We start from the raw sequence: 25,589 nt of genomic DNA, 5'->3' as shown, positions 1-25,589 counted from the left end.
TTAGAAACAGAAAAGGTAACACAAACATGTGTTTTGTTTGTAGAAAATGTTTGTGGTCTTACTCATCTCGGGAAAGGTTGGAAGCTCACAAAGACTATTGTTTTAAGAAAGCACAAAGAGTCATTTTACCTAAACCAGAGGAAGCAGTGTATGAATTCGGTTTAAGATCACAAAGCAAAACTGAAAGAGCCAAGTTTTTGATTGTAGCCGATTTTGAAAGCTTGTTAGTGACTGAAGATGTTGATTCTTCACGTTTAAACCGCCATGTCCCATGCGGCTATGCCTACAAGGTGGTGTGTACCGATGAACAGTATTCCAAACCCATTCAAACCTATATAGGTGAAAACGCAGCAGAACATTTCATCAACAGCATTTTGGAAGAATATGATGCCATCATGTGCCTGTTTGATTCTGTCAAACCTATGCAACTCACTAACCAAGATAAAATTCTCATTGCTACTACAGAACATTGTGGGTTGTGTGGAAAGCCCTTAGGAACAGACAGAGTATTGGATCATGACCACTTGTCGGGGAAGTTCCGTCAAGTCTTGCATAACAAATGTAACCTAAATTTTCAGTTCAGCAAGAAGGTAGTTGTGATGTTTCACAATCTAGAACATTATGATGCTCATCTTTTGTTAGAAGTAGCACAACAGTTTGACGATCGTGAGATCACAGTGATACCTCATACCACTGAGCAATTTCTGTCCTTCACAGTAGACCATAGATTAGTGTTTTTGGATTCCTACAAATTTTTACAAAGTTCTTTGGATGCACTGACACAAAATCTGTTGAAAAAAGGTGCGGATTCTTTTGTGTATTTGAAAGAGCAATTTCCTCAGCATGTAGATTTGTTAACACGAAAACTACCATTTCCCTATGAACATATGGATTCCTGGGAAACGCTAAGCGAGACATGTTTGCCTTCAAAGGAAGCATTCTACAGTTCCTTGACTGAGCAGGGTGTAAGTGAGGATGACTATGCATTTGCCCATCAGTTATGGCAAACATTTCAATGCCAATCCATGAGCGACTTCATGAGATTGTATGTGACAGTAGATGTGTTGCTGTTAACTGATGTTATTGAAACCTTTAGAACTGGTTGTTTAGCTGACTATGGACTTGACATTTGTCACTACTATTCCATGCCTGGTTTCTGTTTGGATGCTGCTATGAAAATCACAGGGGCTAAATTGGACCTATTCACAGATGTAGACACTTACAATTTTATTGAACATTCTATTCGTGGTGGTGTGTCTGTCATTGGTAAAAAATATGCAGAAAGCAACAATGAACATATGAGTGACTTTGCTCCAGAGAAAGACACGTCCACTCTACTCTACTTTGATGTGAACTCGCTGTATGCTACTGTCATGTTACAACCGCTTCCTATAGGAAATTATCACTTCATTGAACCTGCAGAGTTCACCACCATAGACTGGACAAGCATCGAGGTAGGGGGAGAGTATGGGTACATTCTGGAAGTCGATTTGTTATATCCCAGTCATTTGCACCACGTTCATGCAGCTTTCCCTATGGCTCCAACGCATGATGATATCCCATTTGAGGAGTTATCCCCTACACACAAAGAGCTTCTCGGTCATTTTAACAATCGACCCATAGATAAACTTCCAAAGAAATCATCCAGTAGAAAACTTTTTTGTACCTTGAAAGATCGTACGCATTATGTGGTTCATTTTAAAACCTTGCAGTTGTATTTGAAACATGGTTTAGTGTTGAATCGCATACACAGAGTGCTAAAGTTTAGCCAGGGTCCGTGGTTAAAATCCTATGTGGAACTCAACTTGAAAAATCGCAAAAATGCAAAGGATGATTGTGACAAAGACCGTTACAAATTGATGAACAACTGTGTGTTTGGTCGTTTCTGTATGAATAAACGCAAACACATAAGAGTACACTTGGTGACACACAGACCCAAACTTCAAAAACTGGCCTCAAAAACCAATTTCAAACAGGTTAAAATTTATTCAAAGGACGTGGTTGCGGTTGAATTGGAAAATTTAAGTGTGCATTTAGATCAACCCATTGCTGTCGGTTTTAGCATTTTGGATTTGGCTAAATATGAAATTTATGACTTTTACCACAATGTGATGCAAAAGGAATATGGACATGAACATTTAGATTTGCTCATGACAGACACTGACAGTCTCTTTATGCAAGTCCATGCCCCTCCACATAAACCCCTCCAGGACCCCTATGTGTTTATGAAACAGAATCTCCATTTATTTGACACTTCCAATTATGCTCCCAATGACCCAAAGGGGCTCTATTCCGATCAAAACAGGAAGGTGACAGGCAAGATGAAGGATGAAGCAGGTGGAAACATCATACTTGAATTCTGTGGACTAAAAAGTAAAATGTATTCCTTCTTGATGAAAACGGATAAGGATCTTATTGAGAAAAAGACAGCCAAAGGTATTAAAAAAACAGTCATCAAGAAATTTCTCAGACATAAGATGTTTAGGGAGTGTCTTTTTGACAAAACAGCTGTGTCATGTTCTTTTCATCTCATTCGCTCTTTCAATAACGTCTTGTACACACAGAAACAAAACAAAGTGGCTTTGACCTCTATAGACAACAAGCGTTATGTGCTAGAGGATGGGATTCATAGTGTACCTTATGGTTATTCATCAACTGTATAGTTACTCACTCACTGCATCTGCACGAAATATGGATTTTTACAAGTCCTAACAGGTAAGCTATATGATTATTATGAAAAAAAATTTTTTTATTAAAATTTAGAATCGCATTGAAATTTAAAATGTATAGTCATGTCATTATGTTTGTTTTAATACTAGACGTGTTTGATTTTATTTATTTTCTATTTATTTTTACAGGATGAGCAAACCAGCCTACATGTGTACAAGCTGCGATGGCTTTCTACCTGTGGACGCAAATGGTGAAGACCGATCGGGTCTCTTTACCTGCGTATACTGTGGTACCAAATTAAAATATACGTATCATAGGTTCCTGACGCATACTGGCAAATGTGTGGTCAGGAAGGCAAAACTGAAGACAGCCCATGCTTGCACTTGTGGGAAGATTCATCATAATGACTCATCATAATGACTAACAGAAGTCAAACTTACACTTGACAAGACAGCGACTGGCTAAATGTATCCTATGTTTCGACTAGCTGAATGTATCCTATGTTTTGCTGCAAGAGCAAAACATGAACACTATGAGTGGTTACTTCAAGACTACAAAGTGAACACTATGTGTGACTGCTTCAAGACTACAAAGTGAACACTATGTGTGACTGCTTCAAGACTACAAAGTGAACACAATGTGTGACTGCTTCAAGACTAAAAGGAGAACAAACATAAACACTATTGTGCTCACATTGTTTATTGTCACAAACTATACATAGAGTACATAGAGTTTGAGGTTTCAATAAAACGATTCTAATGTTGCCAACCCTGGAACACCTTTGGCAGCTTTACGTTTCACAAATAAAACATTTCTATGTATCTTGGTTTTGTCTTTCTTTTTTCTTCCAATACATTTCCTGAAATGTTTGGGCAAATGTAAACGCTTTAATAGTTTAAGAAACTGTTTATAACCCACTGGTGAACGCCTACTTCGCGGTGACAGGATAAAAAAACGAATCAAGTTGACAATGTTTGAGTTTTGCAGCACATTATTATTGTTTCCCACAAGTTGTAAATGTTCATCTACACACAATTGTCCTTTTTTAATGTTGTTTTTCACAAACAGCCACATTGACATCAATTTCCCAATGGTTTTGGTAGAAGAAATGTCCTTGATTAACTGGTCGGGAACTTGAAACAGGAGTTCTGTCTTCTTGTTGCATACAGGATTATCAGCCGGTTGTTCCGAGTTAGCTATCCCTTGTGAATCATCATCATCATCAACTATCTCATTCACTTTCTGTGACTGAGCTGTCTGAAGAGCTGTCTGATGAGCTGTCTGTTGAGCTGTCTTTTCTTTTTCTTCTTGTTTGGACATCAATCTCTGATAATTCTCTCTCGTCAGAAGAATCATGGGCTTGCTCATTTTGAACTGAGGACAAGTAGGCTTGGTAGTTCCTTATGCAAATAGGTACAATTGAATGGTAGGCAGCGATGAGCTCACGTTTCCTGTGTCTGCTGACACTCTTACTGCCTAAGATTCGAATGACAGACTTATGACGTGACAGACGGTTTTTGTCACCTGGTGTGAGTGGTATCTTTCCAACAAGGATATTATACACTAGTGTAATCACTGACTTAAACTGTTCAGATGAAGCATGCGTCAACATAGCTTTTCTCTGTGCAGAATTAGCTTGTTCTAACATCATAAGAAAAGCCCAATGCTTTTGCAGCAGACCGCTCATGTTGATGTTGTAGGGTAGCTGTTCCACGTTCAAAGAGAGCTGACTGTAGAATGAGTGAAGTGAAGTGAACTGACTGTTATATTGACTATATAAATTAATTCAAAGTTGTATGTGTTCTAACCTTCCTTGTTGGTTTTGGGTTCAGACACCATGTGGATATAAGCACAATGTGGAGACAGTCTAAAATGTTCTGCTAATGGATCATCTTCGGCTATCCACGAATGCACTCTCAGTGCGCATTGGAAACAGTAGACCTTGTCAGATTGTCCCGTATAGATAAATCCTGCTTCTGCCATGACTTTTGGTGGCTGCTTCATTTGTACTGGCCAACTGTTGAAAGACTTCAGTCTGTCACTAAACTTTTGTCCAAACCTAATATTATTGCATGGTATTTCAATACAGTCTGCCACTAGGTTATCAAACGGTCCGCACACATCCATAGCTCTGTTCGGTATGAAAGTGAAAAGGATGAGACGTGGCTGTATATTACCTTAGTTATGTCACTCTATATCTGTGGCAGATACACTGTACACACCTCATCAGAGAATATACCTGTACGCAAACGACCATACTGTTCATCTGCATAGGGCGAGGTATCCATGACCAGATAACCATATTTCTTTCTACTTACAGCATCTTGAAAAGATTCGGTGAAATATTTAGCCTGTCCTGGAAATATTTGTGATGCTAAAATTTTATACTCATGTGCCGAACGAGGGTTAGACAATAACACAAAATAATGTGTGTTCAGTGACATAGTTCTGTTACATTCCCCCTTTGGATACGCTGATTGTAGAATGTTGATAACAGAAATTCCCAGATGGTGGGATAATGTGGTATATAGGTGTAAAAACAGCTGACTTTTACACACTTGTTGCATGAAGTCATCTACTACCAGGAGACAATGTTTATCCGATTCTAAAGAATATGAATTTAACTCCTGTTCTGTGGGAAGGACATCTTGAAAACGAATATTGTGAATGATTCTCTTGAGTTCACTATAGACATCCTGCCACACAGCATAGCAGTAAATAATCAATTTGGGTGCAGGATCAAACATGACATTGGCATGTCTTAACAGATGTGAAACCCAAAAGGTTTTACCACTTGACGATCCACCTATTACGGATATGGTTGTAGGCGTTTTAAAAGGCAACAGACAAGCACTTTCATCCATGATGTATCTTGGTCTGCTGTTCAGTATGAAACTGAACTTACTCACCAACACAGAGGGTATTTATACATAACAAAACATCATTTGAACTAAATCTAATTATTTATTTATTTATTTTTTTATTCTACATGGAAAAAAACATTGTACATCATTGTCAATTAAAACAGGAAGGAGTACAGTATTTGAAATAGTTGCATATATACTGTGATACAAAAGTATCATTCCATAGGAAGTTCCTTACATCAAACTGATGAACAATACGATGAAAACTCCAGTGAGCTTTCAATGTACATAACAGATAATACAAACAATAGAACCCACACACATTGGTATCTACAGATTGTATCTGTTCACTGTTGTGCAAGCAAGATCTAACATAGGATTTTAGGTACCTATCAAATACAGCATCAATGGGTTCTGATAGGCTGTCAAACAATTCTGCTCTATTTCCTTTGAAATACATAGCAACCCAGTGACGACCTTTCTTTTGACTTCAGTCTGTATTTACAATTAGTCCAACTCCCCTTTTTATCATGGAAGATGTCAGTACAGGCAAAGTGTCTTTAGCATACACTCCCAGGACGTGACACTGTAAGACAGGATCGCACTGTATGGAGCACTTCAATTCCGAAGCTTTCATGTTTTACTTGATGTACACATTTCGCGCTTTATCAATTTCTATGATGGAATTTCTTTCACTCATGATAACACAACTCAATGTCTTAGTCAAAGCAGATTTGAATTCAATTTCAAGTCTCACATTTCCCGATTTCACAAGATTGAGATAATCGACATCTACTTCATCCAGTTGGTAAACAAAAAGAGCACTGCCAAGCAAAAAGTCCTTTCTTGAAATACCATTGCCCTGGTTTTGACACCAAAGTTTCTGGCTATCAAACAGGTTGAGATAGGTGTCTGCATCGTCTGCACTTGTAGCTCTCCCTGGGACACTGACTCCGTTCACATACAGGTTGATCGTTTTAATCATACCCGATTGAAAGTTGAAAGGATTCCCATCATATTTCCCATTAAAACTGCCGCTATCAACAAATGCTACGATATATCGATTAGCAATGGGATTGGAGACATTGTCAATGGTATGTGTTAACTGAGAGACGGGAATGCTAGTGACCTTCACCTCAGACTTGACGAATGGATAGAGGGCATTAGAGTTGTTCTCAAACAAGGTATTGTGAGCTATAATCAGGGCTGGGTTGACATTCAGTCTGCAGACTTTGAGATAAGCATCCAGAAGGGTTATAGTGAATTTTTTGTTGGCCACACCACTCATGAGACAGAAGGTAGGAGAGGATCTGTACAATTTCAAAGTCATAGGTACACCATTAATCATGTATCTATTCATCTCAAACACATCTTCAAATAAGTTTCCAGACATGGTCATCTCTTGACTCAATTTAATGAACTGTCCTCGTGCCATCAAGCCCGTGTTGCTTCCTGTTTCTGTATCCGTTGATTCTATATCACTGTTCGATTGTCCTACATCTTTATAAAACAACTGAGAGGTTAACTGAGTTGTCTTTGCATCGGCTCCAAAATTCAGTAAGGCTTTCATCATGCTCTTGTACGCATAATGATTGTTTGTGGAAGAGACCAGTGTGTCATTCAAATAAACTGAAACCTGACTAAAAAGCGACTGAAGAAACAAGTTGACTGGAGCCACGTGTTCCTTGGAAAGCAATATGCTCCCATCATTGTGAGTGACCTTGAGTTTCACGTGCAATCTTGTCCTCTTCAAATCAAGGTAGTCACTGCCTGTGTTAGAAATACTGAATTCCAAAGGCGCTTCGTCGTTGATTTGACTCACTGGACGTACATTTTCATAGTAATGTTGTTGAACACATGTCTGAAATGGTGGCAGTGAGAACAAATTCAGGGATTCTGGAATTATCTCATCGAAGTGTTTACTGGTGAGCAGCGACATGGTGTTAACCAAAGATATCGTTTTCGTTCACTGGTGTGCTCTTGAACACACGTGCTGTCTTGGAGGGGGTGTTGCTTGTTAGACGTATCCTCTTGGTTGTGACCACGCGTTCCCCTGCAGCTCTTTTTAATGATTTCTGTCTCTTCTCTTTAGCATCTGCTCTTTCCACCACACTTTGAGGTTCAGAAGTGACCTGCAGTTTGACTTTAACTTCTTTTGATGCTTCCTCAGGTTGATCAGATGAAATGAGCTTAGGTTGTGGTTTTCCATTCACCAGTTGAGAACTACCTGCCATGTGTTTTTTGAAAAAAATCTGCCATTTGTTGTAATCGGGTACATACAAAGGTAACGTCTCCATCTTAGGCAACAAAAGGGTAACGTCTGAAGTGAAGTGTTAGGTGAGTCTCCTCTTTCAAGAATGACAGTGAAGTTCCATCGCTTGCTTTTATACTAATTTCTATGTCAGGAGATTCTTTCACCATCACATGGATATTGTATTCATTAGCAAATGTAAACTTAGGTCCCTCCCTCAGGTCTATGCGTCTCAACAATGGTAATTGAGTCTGTCCTACCAATGAACTATCGCATAGGTTACACAACACATCTATGTAAGGATCATTCATATGAGTGAGATCCACCTTTCCAAAGTTTAATTCTGTCAAGCTGACTACCCAGAAGCCATCAAACACCAACCTTTGATTCAGTTTCACACGAAAATGATACGGGGTGTTGCCTTTGAAGTAATCTTTCCTCGAGTCTGAAGACTTCAGAAACACATAGGTCTCCATTACAGATTTTTCAATTGACTTTCCTCCACATAAGAATCAAAGGAACTGGGCCATCCTAACCATCGAACCAAAGTATAAGTCTTTCCATTCATACGTTTCTTCTTTAAGATCTTTTCCACCTGCCACTCAATATCTTCTGCTTTACTGACCTTCTGCAATTCACTGGTATAAATAGTACCTTGGATCATTTCATCATGAAAATCTTTGACTTTGTACAGTGGAATTTCCTGTCTTTTAAAACGATGAGCTATTTTGAACAGTGTCCACTTCAAGTCAAGTTCTTTGTTGAAAGGTCTCTTCAGATATGGAATGCGAACAAGATCTCCTACTTTATATTTGAACTTCTTCCTAGGGTGCAGGCTTTTGAGGTGTTTCAACAAAGGTTTGACATACACATGTTGCCAAACTTTCAATTCATTGTCCTTATTCACTTGTGCAGGTGATAAATTAGGTAGAGAGGAATGCAACGTATGATTGTAGTTGTGCACAAGTTTAGGTAAAACATTGATGTAATGTTTGGTATTGTTGTGAGTCATGTAGCGTGTAATCAATGATTTTAGTGTTCTGTTGAAACGTTCTACATAATTACTTTTGATGTTTTCATTCCGCGTAATGGTGTGAGTGATGTTTTTCTTTTTCAAATATGACTCAAAGCCTGCTCGAAATTCTGATCCAGCATCTGTGCGAACCTTCTTTGGTTGTCTAGTTTTCAGTATTTCTTTGAAGGCTTTCAACACTGATTCAGGTTTCTTGTTTTCTAAAGGTAGCACAAAAGCATATCTGCTCAAGATATCAATAGCCACCAGCAAATATCTGACACCATCATTCTCTTTGCTATAACGAGAGAGGTCGGCCAGATCCACATCAAACATTTCATTCATATAATTCACCCTTACTTTTAACCTTTTAAATCTATGCTTGACTGGTCTATGTAAACTATAGGCGTCTTGATTCTTCACAAATCGTTTCACATTCCTCAACCTGATATGTTGTTGTTTTCTGTTTTTCTTCAATTCATCACGTAGTTTTGATGGACCAAAATAGGCTCCAGGATTTTCAGCATTGAAATAATACTTTTCTATGGCTTTTTCTTGCTTTAACATGCTGTTCTTCTTCTGCGAACTCATGTTGCACTGTGGAAACTGTGGCTGGCTAAGAAATATATAACATGAAACAGCATTGGTTTATTCATTTTATTTGAACATTCACTAAAGTTTGTTACGATACATAATGATAACTGTCATGATGAAAGCACTACTGTATTTTACACTGATAGAATATGACCTTCAAAGTCCTGTGATACCATGTCTTCCATCATTCCCTCTTCATCGTAGTAGCACATACAGTTCATGAGATCCATACAACACACATGACACTGAATTTGTCCACTATTACAGCTCATGTAACGCAACCTATTGTTGTAACGGCATACACTGCAACTTTTCTGAAGAGGAGTAAGTTTGTCTTCCTGATAGAGATCGTCCGTGATTCCACTGGATGAATCAACAGCTGTTATGTCTGTGGTTTGTTTCTCTTTTCGTTCTATGTCCTCCATGAGTTGAGTGTAATCCAACCACCAGTCATCTATAGTAGGTTCTGTGGTAGGTTCTGTGGTAGGTGTTATGGACTGATTCGTGAGGGATGGAGTTGACACTGCTTCATGATCTTCTCCCCTGTTCCTGAACATGACAAATAAGATTGGAGAATGTAGAACTGCAAACACAGTAACACGTATATACATAAATGAAAAGCTATTCCAAATGATATTCACAGTGATAAACTATTCGCTTACTTTGGTTGCATAGGAGTGGATTTCTGCTTCTGACCTCTTTTCTGTTCCTTCACTTTCCTTGGCTTCTTAGCCTTAGCAAGACGTTTGTTGGGTGATTGACGTTTTCTGTTACTTGAATTTCTATCCTCAGAGGTGGCAGCAATTTTTGAATAATCCAGCATCAAGCTCATGAGAGCTGGCGATAGCGAGGGGAATTTCTGTTCTAGAGTCTTCATTCTCTGGAACATCTCTGTGTATGTGGTTTTATACAACTCACTTGTTCGCATCATCGTTTCGTGCAAATGGAGCTGAGTGTTAAGAATATCCTTCATTTCTTGAAACATACTCGAGAGCAACTGCTCTGTTGAAAAGTCCACATGTTGAAGGTGAAACATCTTCTGTGCCATATGGATTGCGAGCGGAGGTGTTTTTCTGAAACTTGTTCGCTTGATAATGACGATGAAACTGATTTGAAATGTCTTATACTAAAGGTGCGTGTAGGCGCTGATTGGATGTAGAGTAGTGCGCATGCAGTTTGGTTGGTTGACCCTCTACATCAGTGGAATATTTTATTCATGTTTGTTCACCGTGACATCAATAGATTAAATGCTTTCAGAAGCTTTAAGAAACACGTCACTAGAATGCTTATTCGTGTCTTCTGGAATGTTTTTGTATTCTATTGAATGCTTTGACTCATTCCTCTGGAATGTTTGTTCACCCGTGACGTCTTGTGCTCAGGAATGTTATTGTGCTCTGGAATGCTTTGTGCTCATATGGAGGCGTGCTCAGGAATGTTATTGAGCTCTGGAATGCATTGTGGGAGGATCAATCCTGAATAGTTTAAGGATTTTAAGGAGTAATCCTGTGGAATGTCTATTGTATTCGTCTGGAATGCTATTGTATTCGTCTGGAATGCTTTTGTTCTCTTAGGAATGCTATTGTCTGTGCTAAACGGATTACTTTTCTCCTACTGATATTGCTGAGTACGGTGTAAAACTAAATTCACTCACAAATAATCAAGGAAAACCAAGGCGCTATATTATATATGGGCTATACCTTTCGTATTTCACAACAACCACGCCACAGCCTATGTTGCAACCAGCATGTAGCCATCAACCTGGGGCACTCAGCAAAACAAATTCCTGACCTCAGAATTGCGGACTGGAAAAAAGATGCAGTTAGAAACCGATTTCAGGACATCAGTTTATTATCAAATACATTAATAAAATCACAGCTTGTGTTTCCTGCGACTTTTATACCTTGGTGAACATCTCTCTGTAGATGAATACGTACACAGACACCGCATTATTGTTCCTGTTGAGTGAAGTAAAGCAAATTGACCTGTTTCAAACTACGTAACTCTAACGCATTTGGTTACTACTCCAGTCGAAAAATTTAAAAATACACAAAAGGAATAAAACAAAATGACCAATAACTCTGTATCGTATTTAAAATACTGACGTCATAAATGGTTCTCATTATTAGTATTGATTGATTGATGCTGTTGTTAGTTCTCTTGTGCAACTGAAACAAAAGGAGGATGAATGAGGAGATGACAAAGGATATGTGATGACAAAGTATGATCATTTCCACTCAGATTGTACCTGGAGTAAAAGACAAACCAGTGGTGTCAATTCTATCATTGGAACACTGAAATTAGTGATTACGCTCGTCCTAAAACAAAATGAGAACTAAAGACCACTGCAAGAGTTGTTCTGTAATACTAGTACGGTGGACGCTTGTCTTGACCACAAAATCCGGTGATGGAACGGACAATCCACTGACGCTGTTGTATGTTATGTGATTCGTAATAAGGTCCCTTACCCTTGCAATTTCATTGAAACAAACACGTTGACTGCCACCACCAGTACAATCGTTCTAGCCATTCTGGCAGAATTTGCCGCTACAAGTTTATCCCGTCATTACATCAGTGGTACTTCAAAACAAGTTTCACAAAGCAAAATAGGCACGAAAGGCAATGGTCTCACAGATAAAAGAATACGAGTACATTCGTGACAGCAGTCAACATGTTAAGAAATATATATTTTTAGCGAAAGTACGGGGATGGCGAGAGGGGCAAGAGAGTGTTAATTTCCTTTGTAGTTGGCTCAGCGTGCCATATTTTATTCCAGTAAGGACAACCGCCATATAGCTGGAATATTGCTGAGTGCGGCGTAAAACTAAACTCACTCTAATAGGGACAATGTGGTCACAATTCACTTTTCTTGTGAAATAAGGATAACGGTTATTCATACACACAACGGAGAAGTACAGACCTGTAGCTTAGCGTGGAATATTTGGTCATATAGTCTAAACTACCAACTATTAAAGAAACATTTGCTTGGATCTACCGTTGAAGAAGTGTCAGAAATAGCCACTGGCCTGCCAGCACGTAGCTAATAATAATCCACACGGGTCCAATAAATCTCCATAGTCACTGGCCCGACTGGCTGTTAAATTGCTATGAGGTCATTTGCAAATATAGCACTCTCTCCGACTTAAGCTATTATATACTAAAAGCTTTTTAAACCTTGCATGAATATGGCCTGATAAAAATGTTCATCATATTAGAACCATGAAGATGAAACCCAGTCAAATTTCGGGTTAGTGAGGCATTTCGAGGGCTAGTAACTTTTAGCTGGAAAAGCCTGGAGGCTATTTCTCACACTTCACTGAAGTTGGCAAGACACAGACGGCCCTGTGTTGATAGGTAACATACTGAGTCAATGGGCTCAGCCAGGTGTCCTATGTCTAAGGACCTCAATTCGTTGTACACAACTGGGTCCGGAAACCTTACTGGAAACATGGGATCGTGGCTTCGAATACCAAGTTCCGATTGCGTTTCTTGGATTATCAGCAACACCAGCGGGTTTGTGTTGTGTGTCTGACAGTCACGTCTTCCTAACACACCAAGCGACGGGGTTTTACTGGGATACTTTCCTAAACGGCCTCAAGCCCAACTAACTCACGTTCATGACTGATGTCATACATCCATATTACAAAGGTAACACAGTTAAGAATGAAAACCATCTTCCTTCGGACATAAATGCAGTTAGAGAAATACAAAGCAATGTTAGAGACTTTAAGGATTTTTATCACACTTTTCAAGATCTGATCGTTTGGGCGTTTCTTTCAAATACAAGGCCTACACTCACGACAAAGTCTCACAGCTATACAGCTGTACATCTCAAATACAAGGGACGGTGGGTTAGTCTAGTGCTTAAGGAGCTTGCTCATCACGCCGAAGTTCGAGGGGTACAATGGGTGATACCATTGCTGACCTCTCCCGCAGTGGAATTGCTGGAATATTGCTACAAGCGGCGTAAACCAAAATTCACTCACTCACTCATTAGAATGCTGCTCTCTAAAATTGGGCCCATATGCCATGGTCAATCAAACATGGCCTTCTATGGATCACGATCTAACCATTTAACTGCAAAGGCAAACTTATGCATTCTTGCTCTTCCAAATAAAACTAAAAAACAAAACATTGCAAACAATCTGGTAACCGTCACTGAAGTCCAAGTAAGTCAACGATATCTCCTTGGGCAGACTGTTGAAGGGCAATGATAAATGTGTCCTTGGTGCGAGGTCGCGTCGTAAGAATATGTAAAATAAAACGACTCTTGGCTTTCTTGTCCTTCTCATGGAAGGAGTATTGTTCGGCGTCCGATATATTTCCGCTCTGAAACAAATGGTCAGCAATGGGATCGGGCTCAAGTCTGTCCAATAGTTGTACATAGTTCGTGCGTATCTTCTCGCCGAAGGAAGAAACTGGACGGTGATCTCGGTTGGGTTCATCCTGGACGCCACTGGGTCTTTGTGTACCCATTAGAACACTTTCAAGTTGTGACGTGAGACGCTCAAATACTTGGAAGGGCATTGCATCCTGAGGAATAGAAGTAGAAGGAGGTTCAAAGCTCTCGGGACCAGAGGAACCACCTGTTGGTTGTCTTTGTGGGGAATACTGCCCTTGAGTAGGTCCACTTGCTTCTGTGGCCCCACCTCCTAACTCTTCTCGGTATTGTCTTGGGAATGGGATGGTCATGGGTTCATCTGAGCTGCTTTCTGGTTTTTCCCCCTGTTGTTTCTTTGTTTTTATTTTGTCCATTGCGCTACGACTGTTTAAATCTGCATTAGGATCCTTTAGAAATGTCTGAGATGGGTCGGGAAAGATGTCTACAAGGGTTTCGTCTGGTATCGTAGTGTACTCCCGGTCAGGTAAATCAGGCTGAGATAGCGATGGCACTTCTGGATATCCTGTTACACCTGTCGATGAACTTGGTCTGGGTTCTGAAACCGGTAGCAGGTACGTATCATCTTCTGTCAGGAACGAGGCAGTGAGATAGGTTGCATCTGAAATGATAGTCAATGATAAGAATGTTTAGCAATCATTTACAACCCAATATCATGAGTCATCACTTGATATCATTATTGATGTAATTATTTATAAATTAATTATCAGTTTCCTTCATCAATACCAAACATGAGCCTTCCCCTCATCCGTTACCTTCCCGGCCTCTCACGAGGTGAATAACCTTCTGAGACCCTGACACTAAATATCCACGCCTGTTACACTATATGTACAAACACACCAACTCCATTTGCACACGTTCATAAAGTCCATGCATCATTTTTTCTAAACCATCTACACATCGCACTGGGCCCGTGAAGGTCCGGCTTAGAATACTGGCCTTCAATTACCCAGGATCGGGTGGTCAGGCTCGCTTTCCTTGTTGACACATGTCATCGGTTTCCATTTGTGCAGATCGATGCTAATGCTGTTGATCACTGGATTATCTGGTCCAGGCTCGATTTTGTACAGACCGCCGCCATATAGCTGGAATATTGCTGAGTGCGGACTAAAACTAAACTCATTCACACATCACACTAACCAAATTTCGAATAATTTGTACAATACTACAATACTATTCTGGAAAGACAACACTGTGTATATCTCCAAATGGTCGAAAAATACTTCCTGCGGATAGTTCTATATAAAATGAATTTGTTCACTATAATTTTTGGCATGAATGAGCTTAATCTCTAATGGAGAGTTAAATCACCTTCTTCCGGAAGTGTCGATTCTATTTCCGCCTTCACACGGAAGAGTTCCACGCAGAGATACAGGGGTTGATAAAGGTCAAGGCTATCGCCTCCGATGATTTTCCTCGCTTCCCTCGTCTGCACCGAGTACACAATCTCCCCCGCCTCACTCACACGAATCTGTACAGTGCCCTTTTTGTCCACTTTTATTCCTTCGGAAGGGTAGAGGAACGAATCGGGACTGACTTCAACATTTTGGAGCTGCAGCTGGGAACCATTCTGGTTCGAAACGAAGAGTTTGACATATGTCCAGCTCGCGCCATCTTTGGCAGAAATGTGAAGGTCGATTACTTCCCCTGGAGCCAGCGGTCGATCTGTACAGCAGAGTGCGCTGAGATTACATTGCTTCAGACTTGCGCGTTTCCCTTGTTGTTCAAGAATCATATTCGAACCACATTCTGCATCAAAACAGATTGTTTTCTTGCTGCTATCTGTGAAACAATATTCAGAATTAATTGTGCGATTCCACCAAACAATACGTCATGATCTGACAATCGACATTTTATGTCAGAAGCATTTGGCTTCAGATGGTGTACACAATACTGAATCATGACAACACTCGAAAAACTGAATGTCAGACAGTCATGATCAAGAGTTCAAGATTTGCATTTATAGAAACTGGAAATGAGCTGTGTACACGTGACAGTGTAACTTTATAAATCTGGTTGGTCAGCAGTGAGTGAGTAGGGCCTCGTCACGTTGAAGACCGGGATTCGATTCGCCTCTATTGGGGACACCTGAAATGGGATTCAGCGTGACGGATCTTCGGCGTGACGAGTGAACGCTTTAATAACAACTAGGCTACAGAAATATATACGTTGGATGAACAAATCTGACATTATATTGTGTGTGTGTGTGTCTGTGTGTGAGTGTGAGTGTGTGTCTGTCTGTCTGTCTGTCTGTCTGTCTGTGTGTGTGTCTGTGTGTCTGTGTGTGCGCCTGCGTGTCTACAATGGGTAGCCAGTGGGTGAATGAGTGAGCATGTATGTGCTTCTGTTTTGTTTGTTGTTTAACCCCGCACCCAGTAGAATTCTGGAAGGAATCGCGTCTGGGCCATATCTAATTATCAACATCCTAAGCACCGTTCTAGACAAATGACATACGATGACATAACTCAGTGAGTCTGACCATCCGATTCCGGTAGGCATCTCAACTCTAACCCGGATCTTCACGGTTGAGTCTGTTTGTAAGCGGACACGTGTATGTCAAGAAACAACCTAGTCTGTGATGAAATTTGCCGGTGGGTCCCGAAACGGACGAGTTATTGAGGTAATTATTCCATTACGTGAACGATTGTGAGCATAAACTGTTGTTGCAATATCACTGCCTGAAAATTAAGCATACCAACTGTATCCAGGATTGGACAGCCTAAACACTGACACAAAGTATGATCTGAATCAGAACAGAGCTAAATGTGAAAGCTTATCTGCTAAGGCTTACAACAAATCAAGTACTTCTCTGGCAGAAAACGTTCGCCTAACGCCCGCTCGTCACGTTGAAGACCCAGGTTTGATTCTCTACATGGACACAGTGTGTGGAGTCAATATCTAGTGTCGCATGATATTGCTCGAATATTGCTGAAAGAGCTTAAAACTAACCTCACTCAAGAAATACACCAACCGGAAGAAAGATTAAGTAGCATCGACTATATGTTTCCATATATAAAGGATGTTTAATTGATTATCACGATTATTACTCACTCTCATATTTAGTTGTCGGTGGAAAAACAATCCGACGTTAAAATACGTTCCAGGAAATATCTTGAAAAAAATATTGGTTTCAGAAAAAATGGCTTCTGGTGTTCCGAAGCATATTCGTTCGCTGGAAATGCTAAAGAAGTACATATCGGGAAGTTCTATACATGCATTTGATAAAAACCCTTACCTGATGTTATTTCAATAACAATGTCTCCGAACTGTATTTCGAAGAATACGAACAGATCCTGGCCCTGGATGGGAAAAGTATTTTCTTCCGTCTTATCTTTCATCTCACGAGAAAACTTGACCTCTCGTGACTTTGTGCGAGACAGGGTAACCCTGGTCGTTTCCTTCTTGAACCGAAAATGGGTATAGTTGGCGGTTGGCTCAACTTTCGTGATGTCCATATACGGCGTAGAAGCAGTTTCAGGTTTGTGAGACATGAGACCAAGTAGTACATGTCCGCTTCCTGAAATTTTGAAGTCCAGTTTCTCTCCCTTCGGCAAGGATCGGCTGGTACAGCACGTGCCACAATGACAGCTGAGTTTCCATTCGGCACTTTTCCCGTGATGCTTGAGTAGAACGTTCTGCCCGTGGTTGGTAGAAAAACGTAGGGCGGTGATCCGAGGTTGTTCTGGAATGAAAATTGATTGCAGAATAGCAATAGAATAGTTGTTTTGTTTCTATTTCGCAGACACATTCCACATTTGCCTGTGAAACCATGGTGTGTGGGCGTATTTCCTAATTATCGAATCACTCCTGGTTAATGTCAGAGCTAAACTGGAGACAGTATGTCCTAAGATAAACACCTTCTGGAAGTTGATATGTCTACTTTGACAAGAAAATTCTGAATACACTGTTTGATGCTCGGTAATGTACACAAAGATTATGATCACTTAAAATGGGACCTATATACAATGTCAATGACCCCCCATCCCCATTTAATTAAGGACAAATCTAACACCCTCTCCCCATCCAACCCCACCCGTTCATGTCAAAAGCAATGCCCCCTCCCTTCCCATATTTATAAGCATATTTATTTTTAAATGTATAAAAGTGATGACCCCAATACCTTCCGTGAAGACCTGGAGTAGAATAGGCCTTCAGCAACCCATACTTGCCACAAAAGGCGACTATGCTTGTCGTAAGTGGCGACTTAGGGGATCGGGTGGTCAGGCTGGTTGACTTGGTTGATACATGCCATCTATTCCCATAGATCGATGCTCACGGTGATGATCACTTGATTGTCTGGGTGAGACTTGATTATTTACTGACCTCCGTCATATACATGTACGTGGAATATTGCTGAGTGCGGCGTAAAACTAAACTCACTCACTCACTCCCAAAACAAAAAGGGTGACACCCCTCAAAATAATTATCATGATGGATACATCAAGACTGAAACTACCCTACAACCGGCAATATAGTCTGTCTGGTAGACCCTGAAACAAATTAATTCTTGAAAGTCCATGCAATTCTAGAATATGTGGCAAGTCTGAAAATGAAGAAATCTCGATGGGGGAAATAGAAACCGTGTCTTCGGCGTGACCAGCGGATGTTTCAACCATTAAACTACCCGACCTCCCCTATATTTGATGCAGAGTTCTGGTATCGTTTATTTTGCCTGTCAGATAAGACTAGAGACATCCTTCCAGTGAGATGTGTTGCACACGTGTGCCTTGCACCCTCTTTGTTTTATGTGACAAAAACAGACATTGTCCTGTTGTTCAGACAGCGGCTCCTTTGCTAATATTCACATAATGTTATTCATTAAACTAAATGGTTTTATTTCGACTGACCTCATTATTCCAACAATATGCCGGCAGGGGACACCAGTAATGGACTTCACACGTTGTATTCATGTGGGGAATCAAACATAGGTCTTCGGCGTGATAAGCGAACGCGCCAACCACATGGCTACCCCATTTTTTCAGAATATAAACATACGAAACGAAAGTTTCTAAAAAAAATCTCATGCCAGTAAGCGTTCACGTTAGTCTTTTTTTTTTGATAACTTGAAAAAATATAGAGTTGCGATTCTTTTGCTGTTCAGCATGCGTAAACAACCAAAACGTCATCCGCATTTAAGTTTTGTCTGTCTCATAGTGATGACTCGTTCCCTTCGCGTTAGGATCTGCTTCGTCGACTTTCCCTTTGTGAGAGATTTAACTACTTCGTCACGTGTACTGCGTTTAACAGCTCGATTACACGCGAGTACGGTTAAGGTTTACTTCTCTCGGCTCTGACAACTGGAGGCCAGTCGGAATCAAGGCACTGGCTACTGAGTGTCGCGAAGATGAATCACAGTACCTCGATATTAACAAAGGCGGCATTGTGTGAACAACAGGATACACACAACATAGTCGGCAAGATCAAGACTCACAACACATTTCACGTTAATGACGTGTCTACTCTTATCTGACGGATACAAATAAAAGAAATGGTACCACAGAACTCTACATGAAATATGGCGGGGGTGGGGTGGGGGAAGAGGAAAGGTGTGTGTGTGTGGGGGGGGGGGGGGGATGCCCGATGACGTATTTCACTACATTAATCGTTCTTACTAGTACCTTCAATAATGGAAACTTTGAAAACTCTTGCTTCTAAAACATGCCTCCACATATCGATTAAACCATATTTGCAGCAAAGATTTCGATAAACGTTCCGTCCAAGCCCTGACTTTGTAAATTACTAGTTACACCTGGAGACGTATAACATTGAATGAGTATGGTTTTACACCGCAGCAGGGGACACCAAGAATGGGCTTCTACCTAACTCTGCTTAAAAAGTGTGTAAGTCACTTTGGTTTTACTTTTAGCATTATTCTAGCAATATCACTATATCAAACGAATTGGGCCTTACAGATTGCCCCCATGTGGGGAGTCGACCCGAGTCTTCGGCGTGACGAGCGGACGCCTTAGCCATCAGACTATCCCACCACCCCTCTCCGCTAGGAACATGTTGTTTGCTGTGATGTCAGCAGCTGTTAAACTGTTTATGAAGAATGTTTAGCAATATCAACTTTCATGTGAACTTATGCCCAATTTTCAAAACATCGCCAAAATGAAAGCAGTTACAGTTACCTGGTGTTGCATGCACAGGTTTACAATTTAAAAAATACCAGCGCCTTGAGCATTCACTATTGCGTGGATATTTTCGCTATATAAATATCCTATCTATCTATCGATCTATCTATCTATCTATCTATCTATCTATCTATGTTAGTAGAATGACTAACGCTACGTACCCTGTATTCGTCAGACGCTTAGGTCGAATGTGTTGGCTTAGAAAATCAATACATGAAAAAACACTGAAAGTACCGATTCAGGGCATGTGTGCTATGTTTGCAAAGTGTCACTGGTGAGTGGCTTGGACGTAAGTACAAAGTTATATATCATGGCATGTTAGCTAAATGTTAGAGGAGGATCAATGGAGATGCCTGTCCGTGGAGTTAAAAGTATTGGGTTTATATCGTTGCGTGTTGACTCATTGTTGAAGTGGTTTCACCATGCAACTGAATACGTTTAAATAGGGACACATATATCAATTGAGACATATCACATTTTAGTGTTATCTGGTGAAGTTTTTCATGTACTTATCAAATTATGCAAATTACAGGTATAAACTGCTCAGTGCCATAGTATGTTTAGCTTTCATTGGTGAAGGGCTTTTTAATAAAAATTGTGGTTTAGTCCACAGAATACTGACAACAAATCGAAATGTCTGTATCTGTCTCTATCGCCATTATATACATTTTGTAACTTCACAAATGAAACTATAACACATGTCTTATTTGACTGTGACCATGTGAAAAGTCGGTGACTTTAGAACTGAACTAATATAAAACAAATATCTGTCTAAAACCACTAGAAGAGAAACCACGAGAAGAGAAACCACGAGAAGAGAAATCATGTGCTAAACTTAATTTCTATCATTACCCAAAATTACATATATACCTGCAAATGCAAAAAACAAAACCCACACACTTATGGCATAAAGAGGGATACATACAATGATAGTAAACCGTTGTTATACACCGAAAGCAGATATGACAAATTCCTATCGTTCTGGTCCTCGTGCCATAGCCTCGTCATATAATCTTGTGTACATGATTTAAGTAGGAGATTAACATACTGCATTGGTACATAACCAAATTATAATAGCTGTAAACTTCCTTTAAAACTGGACACGAAGCGTTATGTATCTCTGATTTTCAAACACAGTATGTTTATCTCCATTCTTCCATAACCGCGTTATTAAGATTAGAAAATACATATTGTGTTGGAAAATCAGAGGTATAAAACATGATTATATACCTCTGAATGACTTTGATTAACCAATCAGAATCCAGTATTTACTGACGTCATGGTAGTATTAGATATGTGTTATTTTTTACATGTTTCAATGACAGTGCATGCCACGTATAAGTAAAATAAGAAAATTACGTTGAAATATGTATGGTCCCCACGAAAAGAAATAAAGTGATTAAAAATATCACCCTGCAATTCACCTTTAAATGACATTTTAAGATTTGGAGAAAAAAACATTTATTAAATAATTAAGGACTTGGGTGATGAGTGAGTGAGTGAGTTTAGTTTTACGTCGCACTTAGCAATATTACAGCTATATGGCGGCGGTCTGTAAATAATCGAGTCTGGACCAGACAATCCAGTGATCAACAACAGGAGCATCGATCTGCGCAATTGGGAACCGATGACATGCGTCAACCAAGTCAGCGAGCCTGACCACCCGCTCCCGTTAGTCGCCTATTACGACAAGCTTAGTCGTCTTTTATGGAAAGCATGGGTCGCTGAAGGCCTATTCTACCCCGGGACCATCACGGGTACTTGGTGATGAAACCGATTTAATCAAATATGACCCTGTGAGAGGAAAATATAATTTAAATGGTACTCTAGGATATCTATTTAAGTTTTGATTATCCTTCCGGAATCATTGAAATGTAGGTTAAAAGATCTCAAAAGTTAACGTCACTAGGCTACTCCATCCTTGTTTGGAATATACAAATATGTCATTAAATGACAAAGCTGCCTAAATGACACATCCATTTATGTGGTATAAGGATATATGCGCTGATTTAATCGTTTTCTAAAATCTTTGAAAGAACCATTTACGGAAAAGTTTCTTCCCATAAAAACAACAATTTCACTCACAAATGGCAATCCCCGTTCCCAGTCAGTGCTCACTGACTAATGCACACATATGTATACATATTCTGACAAAATACGCTTTGACTTGTTTCTCAACTTGCTTCAGTGTAGCTGAAACATTAATAACATGGGAACGATAAAAAATATATAACTTACAGTAAAGGTCGGTTATAACAAACACTAAGGAATCACCATTCAGTTCGTGATAACCGAAGTTCGACACGCATTTCGACGAAAATATAATGGGTAGGACTCACAGATCGTGACAACATAGATTTTCTCAAGTTCAGGATCTCAGTCTTACAGGAATCCCTTTTCAAATTAAATGAAATTGGTCGTTTCTATCAAAATGTTATATATTCAGAGAATGAGCGTCAGTCTAGTGTTGACAAGAATACATTTCGATATTTGTAGTTCTATGTATATAAACATCAGTACCAACACTTTAAATACCTGGTGATAAACGTCAGCAAATTGTTTTGGGATTGAAGATGAGCACAGTTCACGGCCTTATTTGGGAAGGGCAGTCTCGGATATATGTTTTTAGTTGTTAATATATGTTTTTATTTCAGTGTTTTATATTCATAACACCCATGAAGATCCGGATTAGAATTGATCTTCATGCAACCAGGGATGCGTCTTCTATTCTCCCTGATGTAGCCCGTGCTTGTCATAAAAGAAGAATGGGATCGGGTTGCTTGGCCTATCCTTTTTGTCACCTACACTGTAACAAAATTTACACATGGCAGCCCACCCATAACGTGTTGTGTTACGTCTAAAATAATGAGCTGACCCTTAAGAATTCTAAACACACACGATGCTCGTCTACACAAAATCGCTGGTATTTACGTTGTCTTTACAATGATGGCATTGTCTTGATTAACATAACATAACATAACATAACAGGGTGAAATGAGGGATTGGATGGCACATGTAATCGATGCTCATACTGCTGATCACTGGATTGTATGGTCCAGACTCGATTGTTTTCAGACCGCCGCCGTTTAGTTGGGGTGTTTCTGAGCGTAGTCGTGGCTATGCATCATGTGTTATTGAATCACGTAACACATTCCAGACATGGCAGACATCGCATTGTTCAGGCGAAAGGGCGAAAGAGCGAAAGAGCGAACGTTTTACTGCCCATTCACCAGCGTTAACGTAGCAGATCAATGTGAATTCTGCAGTGGTTGACCGTCTATAAATACTACAGTAAGTAGAAACCCCTTTATCCGCCCCAAAATCAAAATGATAGATAATAAACACAGGTTTAATTACTTCAAGTTGGAATGACAATTCATGACATGTGAGAGATAGGAAAAACAAAATAAGTCAATAATGCAGTGGTGCATCTTTACCTTATAACTCACGACAATGGGACATGAAGTGTGATTACGTCCTGCCATCAGTAGTATCCGGGTTATTCCATATGAACATGGCAGTTAATCCTCTATAACCTCGAACATTCAATGTTAACACTCATTGATAATCGCTCGTCAAGTCCCGTTGAAATGTAGCTATGTATCGTGGTATAACGGGTGGGAGCAAAATAGGTGTTAGTGAATCGGGATAGAAGGAGTAAGAAAGATCCTGCGTGTGATCTTTGAGTGCGATATCAGATGTAGATTGATACAGCAATATGAGATGAGTATTGAATGATTGAGAGAGAGAGAGAGGGAGAGAGAGAAAAAAAGAGAGAGACGGAGAGGGGTTGGGAATTTAGTGAGTCAATATAAATACCCCGGCGTGAATGAACGTAGCCTCAAACCGACACACACAGAAACATACACATACACAGACACAGACCCACACACACACACACACACACACACACACACACAGACACAGACCCACACACCCACCCACCCACACACACCCACACACACACACACACACACACACACACACACACACACACACACACACACACACACACACACATACATACAAACATACATACATACATACATACATACATACATACATACATACATACATACATACATACATACCTTACCTTACATACATCGGGGTACATGATACATATATTCGCATGTTTCGGTATGTGTTAGTAACCGACCGGTACTTAACAATACTTCCATAACACCTACTGAAGGCCGCGCATATAACGTGACAAGAAGCTACATCAACGGACATGTCCTCAATGAGACTTGTCTACCCGACAAACACGTATTCAGGTGAACGACACACGTTGTTTTGTGTGGGCTGTCTCCTTGACGTGGAGAATCTCACAGTAAGTGTTGTAAATTCAAGAAAGGATCATTAACTTACCTTTCCGGTCAGAGGCAGTAGCCATGGGTCCCAAATTAACGTAAACTGCCGCCGGGAAGATTCGTGTCTACATGTGACCTATATAACGATTTACTTCCTTATTAAATCACGTGACGAGTACCTGTCATGGTTTTCCCAGTTTTCGTGTTGTAAGGAGTGTCTTAAAAATATATCCTTCATTGACAGGAGAGTCAATTTGGGTCGCGATATTTATTCATGTGACACCTCTATCTGCCGAGGTTTGAGAGATGTAATTATTCGTAGATCACAAATGATGTTTTTCTTCTGAACTGACTGACCTGTGTCGGTTGCGGGGTGCGTCCGCACAGCAAGCAAAGAGCTAATTATGCATTTTCCGCGGAGAGCAGCATGGTGATCAGTGGTGCATGGGTGGAAGGTACTCACATTACAGAGTAAACAAGGTTAATGTCACTTACCCGCAACTCCTGAAATTGAGGTATGTGTCTAGGTAGTTTGAGTGAGGAACTTTAACACTCCACTGTCAAATTCTAAATTCAAAAGTGTAAAGATGGGGCGAATGGGGCAGGTGCGTATACAGCAACCCAATAAAAGTACTAGAATCTGTACAGAAACTATCAACGTATGTGTTTTCACAATACCGGCATTTCGGTATAGCTTCTTCTACCGTTTTCAAACATTAGACACCATACCGGAAATAGACGCTATACCGAAAATAAAGATATAAATATTGCCATCTATGTCGACAACCTCTAGAATCTGTACTTTACTTACAAGGTGTAGTTCAACATGTAGCATTTCCAAAACTGATACAAAATATAGCAAATTCCATACAGCGACTGGAACTGCTTGTTTCCGCATTTCTTTCAGGTGAGCGATTAGCATTTGCATGTGTTTTGGATCGAACCATCGCTCATTCGCTCCCCAGGCACACACACTATCTTCGGCACATCTAAGGTTATTTTTATATCATAAGAACCATTGAATACCAGAGAAACAGTTTATTGACTACCAACTACAGTATTCTTCGCCACTGACCTGAAATACAAATTATACATAGTTTAACATTTTGTACATAGCGTGTTCTGTTTCTGGACAGAAAACATTATTACACTATTTTCAACAGTGTTTTTCTGCCTTTAAAAATCGATGTGAGTGAGTTAGACTTTAAAGTCTCCTTAGCAATATTTCAGCCGTATCTTGAGGGAAGAAAATATTTAAAAAAATGTGTGAAGATTAATACCTGTCGACGACAGACACTAAATGTCACAGATATGTATGTAAAACTAGAATTAAAACTAAAACATTTTCGTTAACG

General features: G+C 39.9%; 1 protein-coding gene across 2 annotated transcripts; it reads right to left on the bottom strand.

Annotated features, from left to right (window-relative positions):
• Window positions 1–11,221: 11,221 nt before the first annotated feature.
• Window positions 11,222–24,395, bottom strand: LOC137281292 (uncharacterized). Of its 2 annotated transcripts, XR_010956723.1 has the most exons (5): window positions 24,293–24,395; window positions 17,023–17,469; window positions 15,099–15,569; window positions 12,292–14,388; window positions 11,222–12,195 (listed from the first exon to the last, which is right to left on the bottom strand). XR_010956723.1 is itself a non-coding variant. In XM_067812455.1 (4 exons), exons 1-4 carry the CDS (start codon window positions 24,315–24,317, stop codon window positions 13,544–13,546), a joined length of 1,788 nt encoding a protein of 595 aa, XP_067668556.1. In that variant the 5' UTR covers window positions 24,318–24,392; the 3' UTR covers window positions 11,222–13,543. The 2 variants fall into 2 exon arrangements, 1 of the variants encoding a protein (XP_067668556.1); XM_067812455.1 differs by having other exon boundaries at window positions 11,222–14,388; window positions 24,293–24,392.
• Window positions 24,396–25,589: the final 1,194 nt, after the last annotated feature.

This window comes from Haliotis asinina, chromosome 4 (assembly GCF_037392515.1).
Source record: "Haliotis asinina isolate JCU_RB_2024 chromosome 4, JCU_Hal_asi_v2, whole genome shotgun sequence".
Taxonomy (NCBI): Eukaryota; Metazoa; Mollusca; class Gastropoda; order Lepetellida; family Haliotidae; genus Haliotis; species Haliotis asinina.
Note: the sequence above shows the minus strand (reverse complement) of the source record. Positions and strands in the feature narration are given on the sequence as shown.